The 11,476-nt window shown below is 35.8% G+C and overlaps 1 protein-coding gene across 4 annotated transcripts in view; it reads right to left on the minus strand.

Moving 5' to 3' along the window:
- Positions 1-9,902, minus strand: part of LOC139688527 (uncharacterized) — a 39,465-nt gene extending 29,563 nt beyond the window's left edge. For 2 of the 4 annotated variants that reach the window (XM_071586047.1, XM_071586046.1), the window contains exons 1-5: positions 9,188-9,902; positions 8,967-9,109; positions 5,295-5,452; positions 4,438-4,596; positions 3,763-3,921 (exon numbers count right to left, since the gene is read on the minus strand). In XM_071586047.1, the coding sequence (XP_071442148.1) occupies positions 3,763-3,921; positions 4,438-4,596; positions 5,295-5,452; positions 8,967-9,109; positions 9,188-9,417 (849 nt within the window). In that variant the 5' untranslated portion in view covers positions 9,418-9,902. The remainder of the gene's footprint in view (positions 1-3,762; positions 3,922-4,437; positions 4,597-5,294; positions 5,453-8,966; positions 9,110-9,187) is intronic. The other 2 variants (XM_071586048.1, XM_071586050.1) reach the window with 2 other exon arrangements.
- Positions 9,903-11,476: the final 1,574 nt, after the last annotated feature.

Below are 11,476 nucleotides of genomic sequence, written 5' to 3' on the forward strand. Positions count from 1 at the left end.
GCAAGGCAAAATACTCCAATATGAAATGATTTTTTTTGCAAAGAATTACCAATACAAACCCCATTTTTATTGGATGATTTTGGACACTACTCGATCAATTAGTTGAAAATAAATAAAAAATAACAATAAAACTTTGGCATATAGTTACACCAGTGCATTCTAGATGGAATAATCAGTTACTGTATTCACAAGAACCCTTTACAGCAAGTACATGATCCTGAAAGTTCAGCGTCATTTGAATTTTGTGGAGGGTCAATTGAGAGGAGTGTGGGTGGTGCAGTCAAGTGCACCCGCTCAATGGGCTCGTGATCAATGAATGATGACTGCAAGGACTACATTTTACTTCTGCAGTACAAATGTTGTGAACTCTAAGGTTCAAGTGATTTCTGAAAGCAACATGATAACATCCCAGTTGAAGTGCCAAAGAATATTACAAACACAATTCCTAGTCCAAAGAAACTGGAGGAAAGTAACCGAAAACCATCTGATAATGAAATGAAGAAATTAGGTCAAGAAGAACATTATGATTTGATTTTTATAATTTCTTTGTAAAGGACACCCATGTAATATGTGGTTTTAGTAAGTTCAACATATTTGCAGTATGATCAAAGAATTAGCATAAACCTTATTGCTTATATGATTTATACGCAAAAAGAATTAAGATGGCAAGAACAAGGAGATGAACTGATTAAAATTAACAGGAGGTGCAGTCGCTTCAAAAAAGTAACCACCCCCAGAAGAATAAATTTTCTAAGCCCAGACTTGTGATGATTTGACAACGCTTGGCAGTTTTACAGTTCACTGTGTGGGAGGAGGAGGTTGGACAGCATGAATGCCAAGAAGAGAAGTGCGCCCCTTCTCCTCCCTTGGCATGCAACACTAAGAAATGTTAAGGGCTCTGTAATAGTGTAGGCCTGGAAGGAGTGCCAGTGAATCCGTGGGTTGAGGGGGGTCGGGGTACCCCAGGCTTACTTGGTCTCCCAGATCCAGGTCCGATGGCAGTCTCCAGAACTGAATTCAACACTACCGCAGCACAGTTCAAGAAATTGAGTGGTGACATCCAAGGTCACAATGTACTTCCTACATGCTATTCATAAGCATATCAATACGTAGATTGAAGTTAGGTCATTTTTATATATAATATGAAATGTTGCATGACATGGAAGACCTATCTGGCATTATAATCTGTAAAATTCTATCATTTTAAATTGGTTAGCAATACTTTTCCACTAGATACCAAGTTTATTTTGGACTACTATATGATTTGATAAATATTTCTTATTCCACTGCCATTTGCAATTATTGTTTTACTGAAGACTACAAAGTGAGCAAGTTTTCAGAAAATCATTTTTTAAAAACTCTCGAGTCATTTTCATATCCTGATGGAATAATTCTGCTGAAAGTGAAAGGAAAATTGGAAAAACCCATCCAATAAGGCTAGAGGCGACACAAAATGCAGAAGAGAAAAAAGGAGTGTGTAGTGGGTGGACTTTGCTTAGAGTACCTACTACTTAAATTGTGTTACAGTAAAAAGGGAATGTACCTAACGACGTGGGGTGGCATGTATTGGTTCCCACAGGGGGACCACAGGGAGGGGGTCCACAGAGCGAGAGGAAGAGAATATGGGTCAGGGGGGAAGGAGGAGGACTCTCACACGACAGCCCTTCTCAAGGATGAGAGTCGTTACCCAAGGAGTCAAATCCAACGCATCAGGCATCTTACTTCTTATTCAAAGTGTATCTCAGATCACTAATTCCTAAGCTGTATTTATTTTTACGTATTACTACTATGTCAGCCCATCATCCCACTACCAACTAGCAATAAGCAATGCATTCAGATTTAAGGTTTGCTATTGCAGCCGCCCCAGACGACCTTTGTCTTTACTTTTCACTTGCAGGACACATACAGGGGGCACCATCTCTCTTCTCATGCTCAAGAACTTACGATTAACACGTTTCATGCACCCACAGTTTTAACTAAACTGTATTCAATTTCTTTCTTAAGCTCAGTTGCAGAAGCAATAATAAATTACATTAATAGAAGCATTCAATGCAATTGAATGGAAGGATGCAAGGAAATAACAAAATATAAATGAAGTAACTCAACATTCAAATGAGTCAACCTCCTCCTTTTGAAATTCAAGAATCAGCATTACTTAATTCTCACATAAAAAATTAGGACACTTTCCACCTGGTCACTAAAACACATTACGTATTACTACTATGCCAAAGCTGCATGCTGCCATAGAGCACTAATAAGAAAACTGAAGATGTCAGCTTTTAACTTTGGGATACTAGTGTAAAATCAAATTATATATTTTATCAAGACTCTTGCTCACACTGTGCATATGATAAGTTGCAACATATCAGAAGAGATGCATCTAAAAATGTCAACAGCTTCTCCTGTATACTTGAATTTCACAAATGCAGGTATACTTCATACTCTTGCATAGCAAAAGATTATAATTTGAGATAGCCTCATGAAATTCAAGATATGGGAATAATTGTTGTGGAAGAGATACTGCAGGGCGACATGGCATATGGAGGAGAAACTGGTTTACAAATAATTGAACTCATAATTTGAACAAATTATCCAAAAAGAGTCAACATACAAATTTTTAACTGATAATATGCAATCCAGAAAACTGAAAGAGGACAATAAAACAGAATGCGCACGGATGCAACACCAGCCATTCAAGTTTTGTATTTCTTTTATGCATAACAAAATGAAAGGTGCATTAAAAGATTAAAACTACAAAATGCTTCTGGCCACAAGAACTAAGTACCATGCCAATTGGCAAGGACAAACTAAAATTGTGCACATTCAATTATAGGTGCCATGAAATTTGACAGTCACTTGTGTTCAAACTGAAAGCCAAAAACTTTACAAGTATTAACTTAAATCCACAAGGAAAGAGACACCAATCGTGACAATTGCTATACAGACTAACTAGCCCCCAAGGACACCAAATGTAGCACAATTCCCCTCATAAAATATACAAATTGCACAGGCAGATCTCAATACGAAACTCCTTGGGGATAACTTTTGTCAATTCAAATCTTTTCGGCTTTAATTCATTCCACATTTGGTACCATTTCTGTTGTCTTTTGATTGCAATATTGAAAAATAAATAATATACATTAAACAATTTCTTTAAATTTCCTTTCAAAACTTATGATAGGTATTGCGATGAAGTAATGTTTAAATTCGAAGCTATATTCAACCAAACAAGTAATAACAACTTCTACTCATATTTGACTTGATTATCTAAGATTGTTCAAAAATTGGGCTACATTTTTCCAATGCTAAACTGGAACTACAAATTTGCAGGCCACGATAAGTGACACCCAATATATAAAGGCACCTTTATGGCCACTCTTCCGAAATTAAGTGCTATGCAAACACTTACACAATAGAAAATAGAGAGCTATAAAATTATAAGAGATTTGATACAATGACATTCAATAATATTTCCACAAAAAAGATAACTTAGGATTTAAAACAGAGGAGATGAGAAAAATTTCAATAAACAAAAATGAAATTTTAATACTAAAACGTAATTGATGATGTTGTGAGAGGGTAAAATATATTATATACTGCATGGATTCAAAATAAAAATATATTAAATAATTTAAAGTGGATACAAAAGGCCCATCACCAAATATGAAAAATTAACACAATCATAATCATTAGTCACTTCTTAAGGATATTAATCATTTTTTATATAAAAATCAAATGCCACAGAGAGCATTATTCTATTACCTCTTGTACCACAAAGGTCGACTCTAGTTTATTAATAGGGTCACTCTCATTGTTCACACCCTCCTCAGACTGAATAACAGCTTCTACACCAACCACATTAGTGTTCCTATGCTTCCGAAGAATACCACCCAACAACCCTTTGACAGGCATGCCGGCAGGCTAGAAATGAAAAGCACATTGGACCCAATATTAGTGAGGGGGACAAGAGGCAAAAAAGCATCTCACCACAGAACTCTCTCTCTCTCACACACACACACCTGAAATTGGAAGCGCTATGAAATGAATACCAGTTGTTAAGCGACCAGTACATTACGCTGATAGAGTAGCAACTTGAAGAGTAAACACACAAAACAATACAATGTGCAAATTTGAGGAGTCGCACATAAACTGCACCCAACTTAAATTTTTTAAATGATTATACTTTATATATGAAACTGACAATAAATGCACAAAGGCATATTATGAGAAGGTGGGTGATGACCCCATGATTAAGTTGCCATACAAAATCAAATGCATCAGTTTTTTATGACTATAATTACTTAACATTATTTGATAAACTGGCACTGTAAAAAATGCATTCATGCAGAAATTATTATGAAGTTAGTACTATTGGGTGAAGACACTAAACAATGTATTAGTTATACAGTGAGGGAACCAAATTAAACTATTCTTTACCTCATGAACCATATATGTAGAATCTAACTTATTATTAGGGGAGTTTTCATTTAACATATTCTCCTCAGACTGAATAACAGCTTCTACACCAACCACGTTAGTTTTTCTATGCTTCTGAAGAATACTATCCAACACCCCCTTCAGAGGCAAACCAGCAGACTAGAAATGAAGCAAATCAAACCAACATTAGTAAGCATGTAAGACATATGGAAATTCAGAAAAAAACTAAAAAATCACCACTGCACTAAATGCTTAAATATTTGAACATGTGAAACTTAGTACTCAAACAATTTACTCGCATTTCTGAAAACTCAAGTCAAAAGCAGTCCATAGATGGCGAATCCATCAGCAAACCCAGGTCAAGCTGACGAGTCCCTTTCATTAAATTAGCATGCTAAATAAGTGTGACCATCACTGTAACTTTTTAAATACAAGGTTTAGGTTTCTATAAGCACCAAATAATTACTCATGCGCCCAGATCGAGTGCTGGATTTAGCATATAAATAGTTATTAGTTGCATCTAAATTTTAAGTGTGCAGCTGACTTAAACAAGACCATACCTTAGGCCCATCCCAATAAACAAAATAAAACAACATAAAAGGAATTCATATCAAATACTTTTATTGATATTTCAAAACAATTCATATCAATGGAAAAGTATGATAATAACAAAAATAACTCACTATGGTAAAATGTAATGAAAGGTAAAATGTGCATGGAAAGTAAATTAATCCATGAAAATTATTACAAAAGTAAATAAGGCTTAAAAAAAACATTACTCTGGTCAGGGCGATTGTAAATATATAGAAAAATGTTTCAAGAAGTGCGTAGTGTGCACTGTTGACAAGGATTCACACCTGCAGCATAGCTGAGAGATCATCATTCCTTCGGCCCATGTCCTTTTCTTCTATCCTCTTTGCATTGCCTGGGAAACTCAAGGAGGATGCTGTCGATGATATACCAAACCTTTTCTTTGGCCGCGTAAACGTCCGGGTGTCTATTGACTGCTTTTCTCCTGTGCAAGAAGTTAATTTCAACCAAAAAATAAGTATAATTACTGGAGAGACTTCTAGATAACATCACTTATAAATATTTACAGTCTTTCATATCATTACAACACAAAAACTGAAACATCCAGGTGCACTCCCTCCCATTCAAATTCAATCAAACCCAAAATGATCAACATTTTGAGTAACTCGCTCATTTCCCTTCCCCCTTAACTACGAAAAGTCAGCACATTACTTTATTAAAGGGGGACCACATCCAGCAAGATCTCAGCATAGAGCTGTAGAAATGGCATAATATTAAGTTCACAAAAAATATCTAACACCAAAGAAGCTAGATAGCTAATGCAAAGGGATGGAAAGCTTTGGCATCGCCATTGAGTAAAAAATCACAGGATTAAGTAAAAAGTCTGATGATGTTCCAATAGACTCTGAATCTTTTAATAACTACTTTATCAGTTCGGTTGACAATATTATAGCTGATATATATAATATTAATCAAACCTCAGCTAACACTGCTAATAACCTATTATGTAATACTCCCACCACCAATTCTACATTTAGATGGAAAGAAGTTTCTCAGATAGATATAATTAAAGTAGTGAAAAAGTTCAAGAATTCTAATTGTAAAGATATGTTTGGGCTTTCAAATAATTCAATCAAATCTGTAATTGACTGGTTAGCATACCCTCTTGCCATTGTCATTAACTCTTGTCTCCAGTCTGGTTATTTTCCTGATCAGTCGAAGTTTTCCAAGGTCAATCCTATTCACAAACGTGGTGATATCAGTTCTCCAAACAATTATCGTCCTATTACAATTATTTTTCCACTTGCAAAAATCATTGAATCAGTTGTATTTACCCAAATCCTGGACTATTTTGAATCTTTAAACCTATTTACACCGACTCAGTTTGGTTTCAGACCCAACAAATGTACAACCCAAGCTGTTGAATATGTTATAAAGCAAATCATTAAGGCTTTTGAAGGTAATCAATGTTTGGCTCTCTCACTATGTGACCTCTCTTCGGCTTTTGACTGTGTTAATCACACAGTTCTCATAAATAAGTTGAAATATTATGGTTTTAAGGATACTGAACTAAAATTTATCTCTTCCTACTCATCCGATCGTAAGCAGTCAGTTTGTGTAAATGGTAAACAGTCAAAACCATTAAATATTAAATATGGTGTGCCTCATGGCTCTGTGCTAGGACCTCTTTTATTTCCGGTCATGATTAATGACTTGTGCCCCAATATGATTACTGACTGTGTCCTCTATGCGAATGATACTACTTTTCTACATAGTTCCCCCCCATTATTCTGATGCGATGAATAGAGTTCCTATTATACTTAAAAAGGCAGTGGATTGGTTTTCTGCCAACAATCTCCATGTGAATCCTGATAAAACTCAGCATCTTCTATGTACACTAAAATCTGCTACACCAGATACTGTCCCTGTGAAACTGCTGGGATTTTATTTAGACTCCCAAGTTAACATGGAGTGCTCATATTCCACACATTAGGAAGAAACTTGCACGAGCCTTATTTCTGCTCAGGAAATTGAAATTATATGTGAGTAAGGACTAGTTAATTAATGCCTACTATGCATTCTTTCACTCACATATTACTTATGGCATTAGACTTTGGGGGCATGCATCTGATATTAAGCTAATCTTTGTGATGCAGAAAAAGGCAATCCGTACCTTATCTAATTCATGTCCACTTGAACACTGTAGACCTCTCTTTTTAAATTTAAAAATTATGACTGTCTACAATTTATATATATTCTATTCATTACTTCATGTAAAAGAAAATACGAGGAGGTACTCCACTAGGGCTGACGTTCACAGCCATAACACCAGAGCAAAGTCTAATATGGATTTTCCATACTGTAGGCTAGATAGGACTTACAAAGTTGAAGATCTACCTATCAAATTGTTTAATATGCTTCCAAAATCTGTAAAGTCAGCCCGCAATGTGGTGTCCTACAGGGTGCTGCGTGATTGGCTTACCTCCAATCCTTTATACTCAATAGAGGAGTATTATGAGCTCGACTTTACCAACCTAAAATTATAAGATCTAGCGTGAGTAGAATATTAGGTGTATGTAGGCAAATATTTTCAAATAAGTATTTTATGTGATTGTATATTGTGCTGTATACTATATTATCTAGGAACAACTGTATGTTCCTAAATGACTACATCTACCATATGTGAATATGATTATAAGATGAATAAAGTATATTATTTTCATTATTGAAACTATTGCAACTTACAGGATCGATGTTGAATGGGTATTATAGAGGTTCACAAAATAATCTTCATCAATTAATGAAGTTTAGTACCTGACTATAAAAATAGCAATTTATAGCAATTTCCAATATTTCTTGGTTTATTTGAAAACATATTTCAATATTACGCCGAAAATAAATTCGGAACAAAATAAATCTCCAGCGTCAAAATGTTACTTTAAGAGTGACTTTCGGGGATCGTTAAAACACAAAACTAGTACGCTCAATTTATCCCAAACAAAAACAGACGTAAATAACGTTACAATCAAAGTTAACGTTGTCGTTGGTATCTTTTGGAAGCAAGAACAAACTAGATGATTAATACATTTCTGATATTTTCAAAATGAAAATTTCTAATACTATTTCGAACAACTTTCGAATGATTTCGCGGTAGAGCATAATAATTTTGCCAAATCTTCCAACTGAATACTATCCTTTGTGGGTTGCTTATATACTGGACAATCGCTGTATAAGACACATTGATTCCCAAATTAGAATGTCTTGAATAAATGTGGCGGCAACAAGTATACGCATTTTACCTTCAATTCCCATTTACTTGGGATAGATCAAGATAATATCGCAGGCTATTTAATGAAAGTCGACATTGCCTAGCGTTTCATGATGTTAAGGCAAACAAACTACGTTCTAAAGTGATATTGCAAAATACTGTCAGGGCTCAGGCTCAATTGAATAGTATGTTTGCAAACCTTCAGATAAAGGATAATTATAATTGCACTGATTCGCCAAGCCATTCGTACAGTTATTACAAGAAAAAAAGAGCTCGTACTTCTGATTGTATCATTTTACTGTGCGCAAAAATGATGGAATTTGTAGGGCTGCATTAGAACATTTGAGCAAAGTCAAACAATATATTATAATAAACATGAATTAATGCAGATATAAGGTTTGATTTAGCATTAATACAATCCCATTTGGAGGAATAGAATTCTATTCGGAGGAAAATGTCTATATACAATGTTTTAAAAACTGAATAAACCGCAATCCTCACCTTCTTTAAGATTTCAGCAAATAGTGCACGGGCGACAGCTTAAGTTACGCAATAATTAAAATAACGTTAAATATGTTTCACCATTAAAAACATTAATTAACCATTCAAAAATCATTATTTTAACTAAAATGATAAAGCAACTCGACTAGTTTTCGGTGTAGTTATGACCACCATAATATAACTCTACAATAAATAGTGTAAACATGCGGTCAATAATAATAGTGTATACCAGAATCCAGCTCCAAATTTCGTCTCAATGGAACACTTCTGGGATTCTTCAAATTGATGCTAATAGCCTCCACTCTACGTCTTAACCAAACTCCAATGTCACAACGTGCATCACATTCTGAAGCTTTTTCTGGTACATAGAGCCTGAAAATAAGTTACAAAGAAATAAGAGACACCTAACTACGACATCATTTGGGGCACACCTTAGCAAAGATTTCATACCAAGTTTGGTCATCGGATAAGTCTTTTTCGTTTAAAGGAATGATATCACCATCGTCCACGGCACGATTACTATCAGTTGAAACAGAATTATCACAAACTTGAGTAACTAAAAGCCCATTCCTGGCAAGTTGTTGAGCTTTAAGTTGCTCATTCTGCAATTCCAGCTTCTTTATTGTCTCCTGCAATTTCTTCACTTTGTCACTATTTACATTCACTCTTTCTTTCTCCATTGCCGTCACACCTTTCTGTGTTAACTGCTATGACCTTTCGAAAACGAAAAGGCTAAAGCACCTGCACATTTTCCAAGTTCATGCATTCACTACACCGATGGTAAGCCAAATACGCCCATGACACATTTACTATAATAATCCAAATAGCCGAGACGATCCCAAAATTCAAGACACGACTCACAAGCAATTATCAGAATGACACCGTTTCAAGGACTGAACTTGCTCAGACTTGAACAATATAAAACCATGGAGAATTATGGGAAGACACAACTTGTTCCGAATTCCTACAGGATGTACCACGATCGCTGAGACAGCAAAGGTGAGCCAACTACTGGCGAGCCGTCGTACTTCTTGGGACTTCATGTCACTGCAATTATAATGACTGGGAACTCTCCTGGAATGGCGTTTTTTGAGTGAATATAGACGACAGCCGGTAGTCCCTAAAGTTTATTTAAACTTGTTCAACAAAACATCCATCTTCCTCAGTTTTAAGAGTAAATAATAAGGGCAAAAGAGCCTCCTTGGGCTCATCGCCTTAGAAAAGAAATGCAATGGGTTGCAAGTAATTTTTCAATCTGGTGGAGAAAATCATACTCAGGACTACCTTAGGTGCCATTTCATACACTGAGAAATGATTTGGTTCGATGCTAAGCAAACATTTCTTTGTTCATATTTAAAAAATTAATATGTATAAAAAACTACCGGATAGTCAGATATCGATGAATCTTTGATCAGTAGCCAGAGGTACGTTTACGTGAAATATAAATAAGTGACAGCGACGCTTGAGACGGAGTGGAGTTTCAAACGCTTTATAGTTGGGTGTTCGCCATCTTCACTCTAGTTCCCGGTGATGGAGCCTGAGTACTAGAGTTGACACTCTCCTCTGAACTTTGCACAGAGTTTAACTCTGAGGAATTCGTACTTGGATCGACATACAAATATTTGCCCTTCCCTTAGAGCCCGATTTCCCCCTACTGACAAACATGGGGCTCGGTACATGCCGTGTGTGAGCCTTGGCGATACGGGAATTTTATTACAGAAATGCACACCCAACGAGTGTCTACGGTCAGCCCTTCGGTCGACCTTATTCTGGGCCATCTGTGAGAGGGTTTTCCAACTACAGAAGCACCCCGACCGCTAAAGTTACCTCTTCCAGGGAGGGAAGCATTTTCATTTCAAGCCGAATCTTTTTAGCCCCAGTAGCTTTGAAAAGAGTTGGGGCTCGTAAGCCCTTTTCTCGGCAAATATTCAGCCGCGGAACCTGGAAGATGTTGTATTTTTGGCTACGAATCAGGAGGATGCACACATTTTAATTTTTTTGGGGACAGTTTGTGGGTATGTAAATTGCATAAAAGATTCACCTAACGGACTCCAATTGCCAATCCATCAATTCTGGAATCACTTTTACCTTTAGTAACTATTATGTATTTACCCTATTATTTTTGTAAAAGGGTTATTCTAGCCGATAAATAAATTAAACTATGGGGCTATTTACAACCCAAATCATCAACATGTGAATGTGCACTTGAAGCTGCTACATGATGAAACTGGATGTAAAATTTGTTGAAACATAGTTTTTCAAATTCTTCACCTCCTTTAAGACCTTAATTATTGAATTCTAAGATGCTACGGCAATAAATTTTAGATTGTGAGAGGATGCTTCAGTAGCTTAACTGGCTACAGAGCTCAGCTGGACATTTGAGGGATTCGGGCTCAAATCCAAGTCAGGGTAAATGATTTTTACACTTTGAAATTCTTAGTTATTGAAGGCAGGGGGGTATACATCACCATAAAATTTGGTTGGTAGAAACTTATGTCCATTAGATTAATAATATGTCCTGGAAATGTTGCTAACTCGCAAATCAAAATGAATTCCTTCTTTCAGAGACTAAATTGAGAAGCAATGATAAATATATTTTATTAGTCAAGCATCTCATTAATATCTGCTGCAGTTACCAGATTTACTTTGTGGAAGCTACCTACGACTCAAAAGAATACACTTTGTATTTCAAAAACATTTATTTGGAAACACAAAGCGTATCCTTTTGGGACATTAATA

This window comes from Hetaerina americana, unplaced genomic scaffold (assembly GCF_022747635.1).
Source record: "Hetaerina americana unplaced genomic scaffold, ioHetAmer1.1.p SCAF_20, whole genome shotgun sequence".
NCBI classification, from domain to species: Eukaryota; Metazoa; Arthropoda; class Insecta; order Odonata; family Calopterygidae; genus Hetaerina; species Hetaerina americana.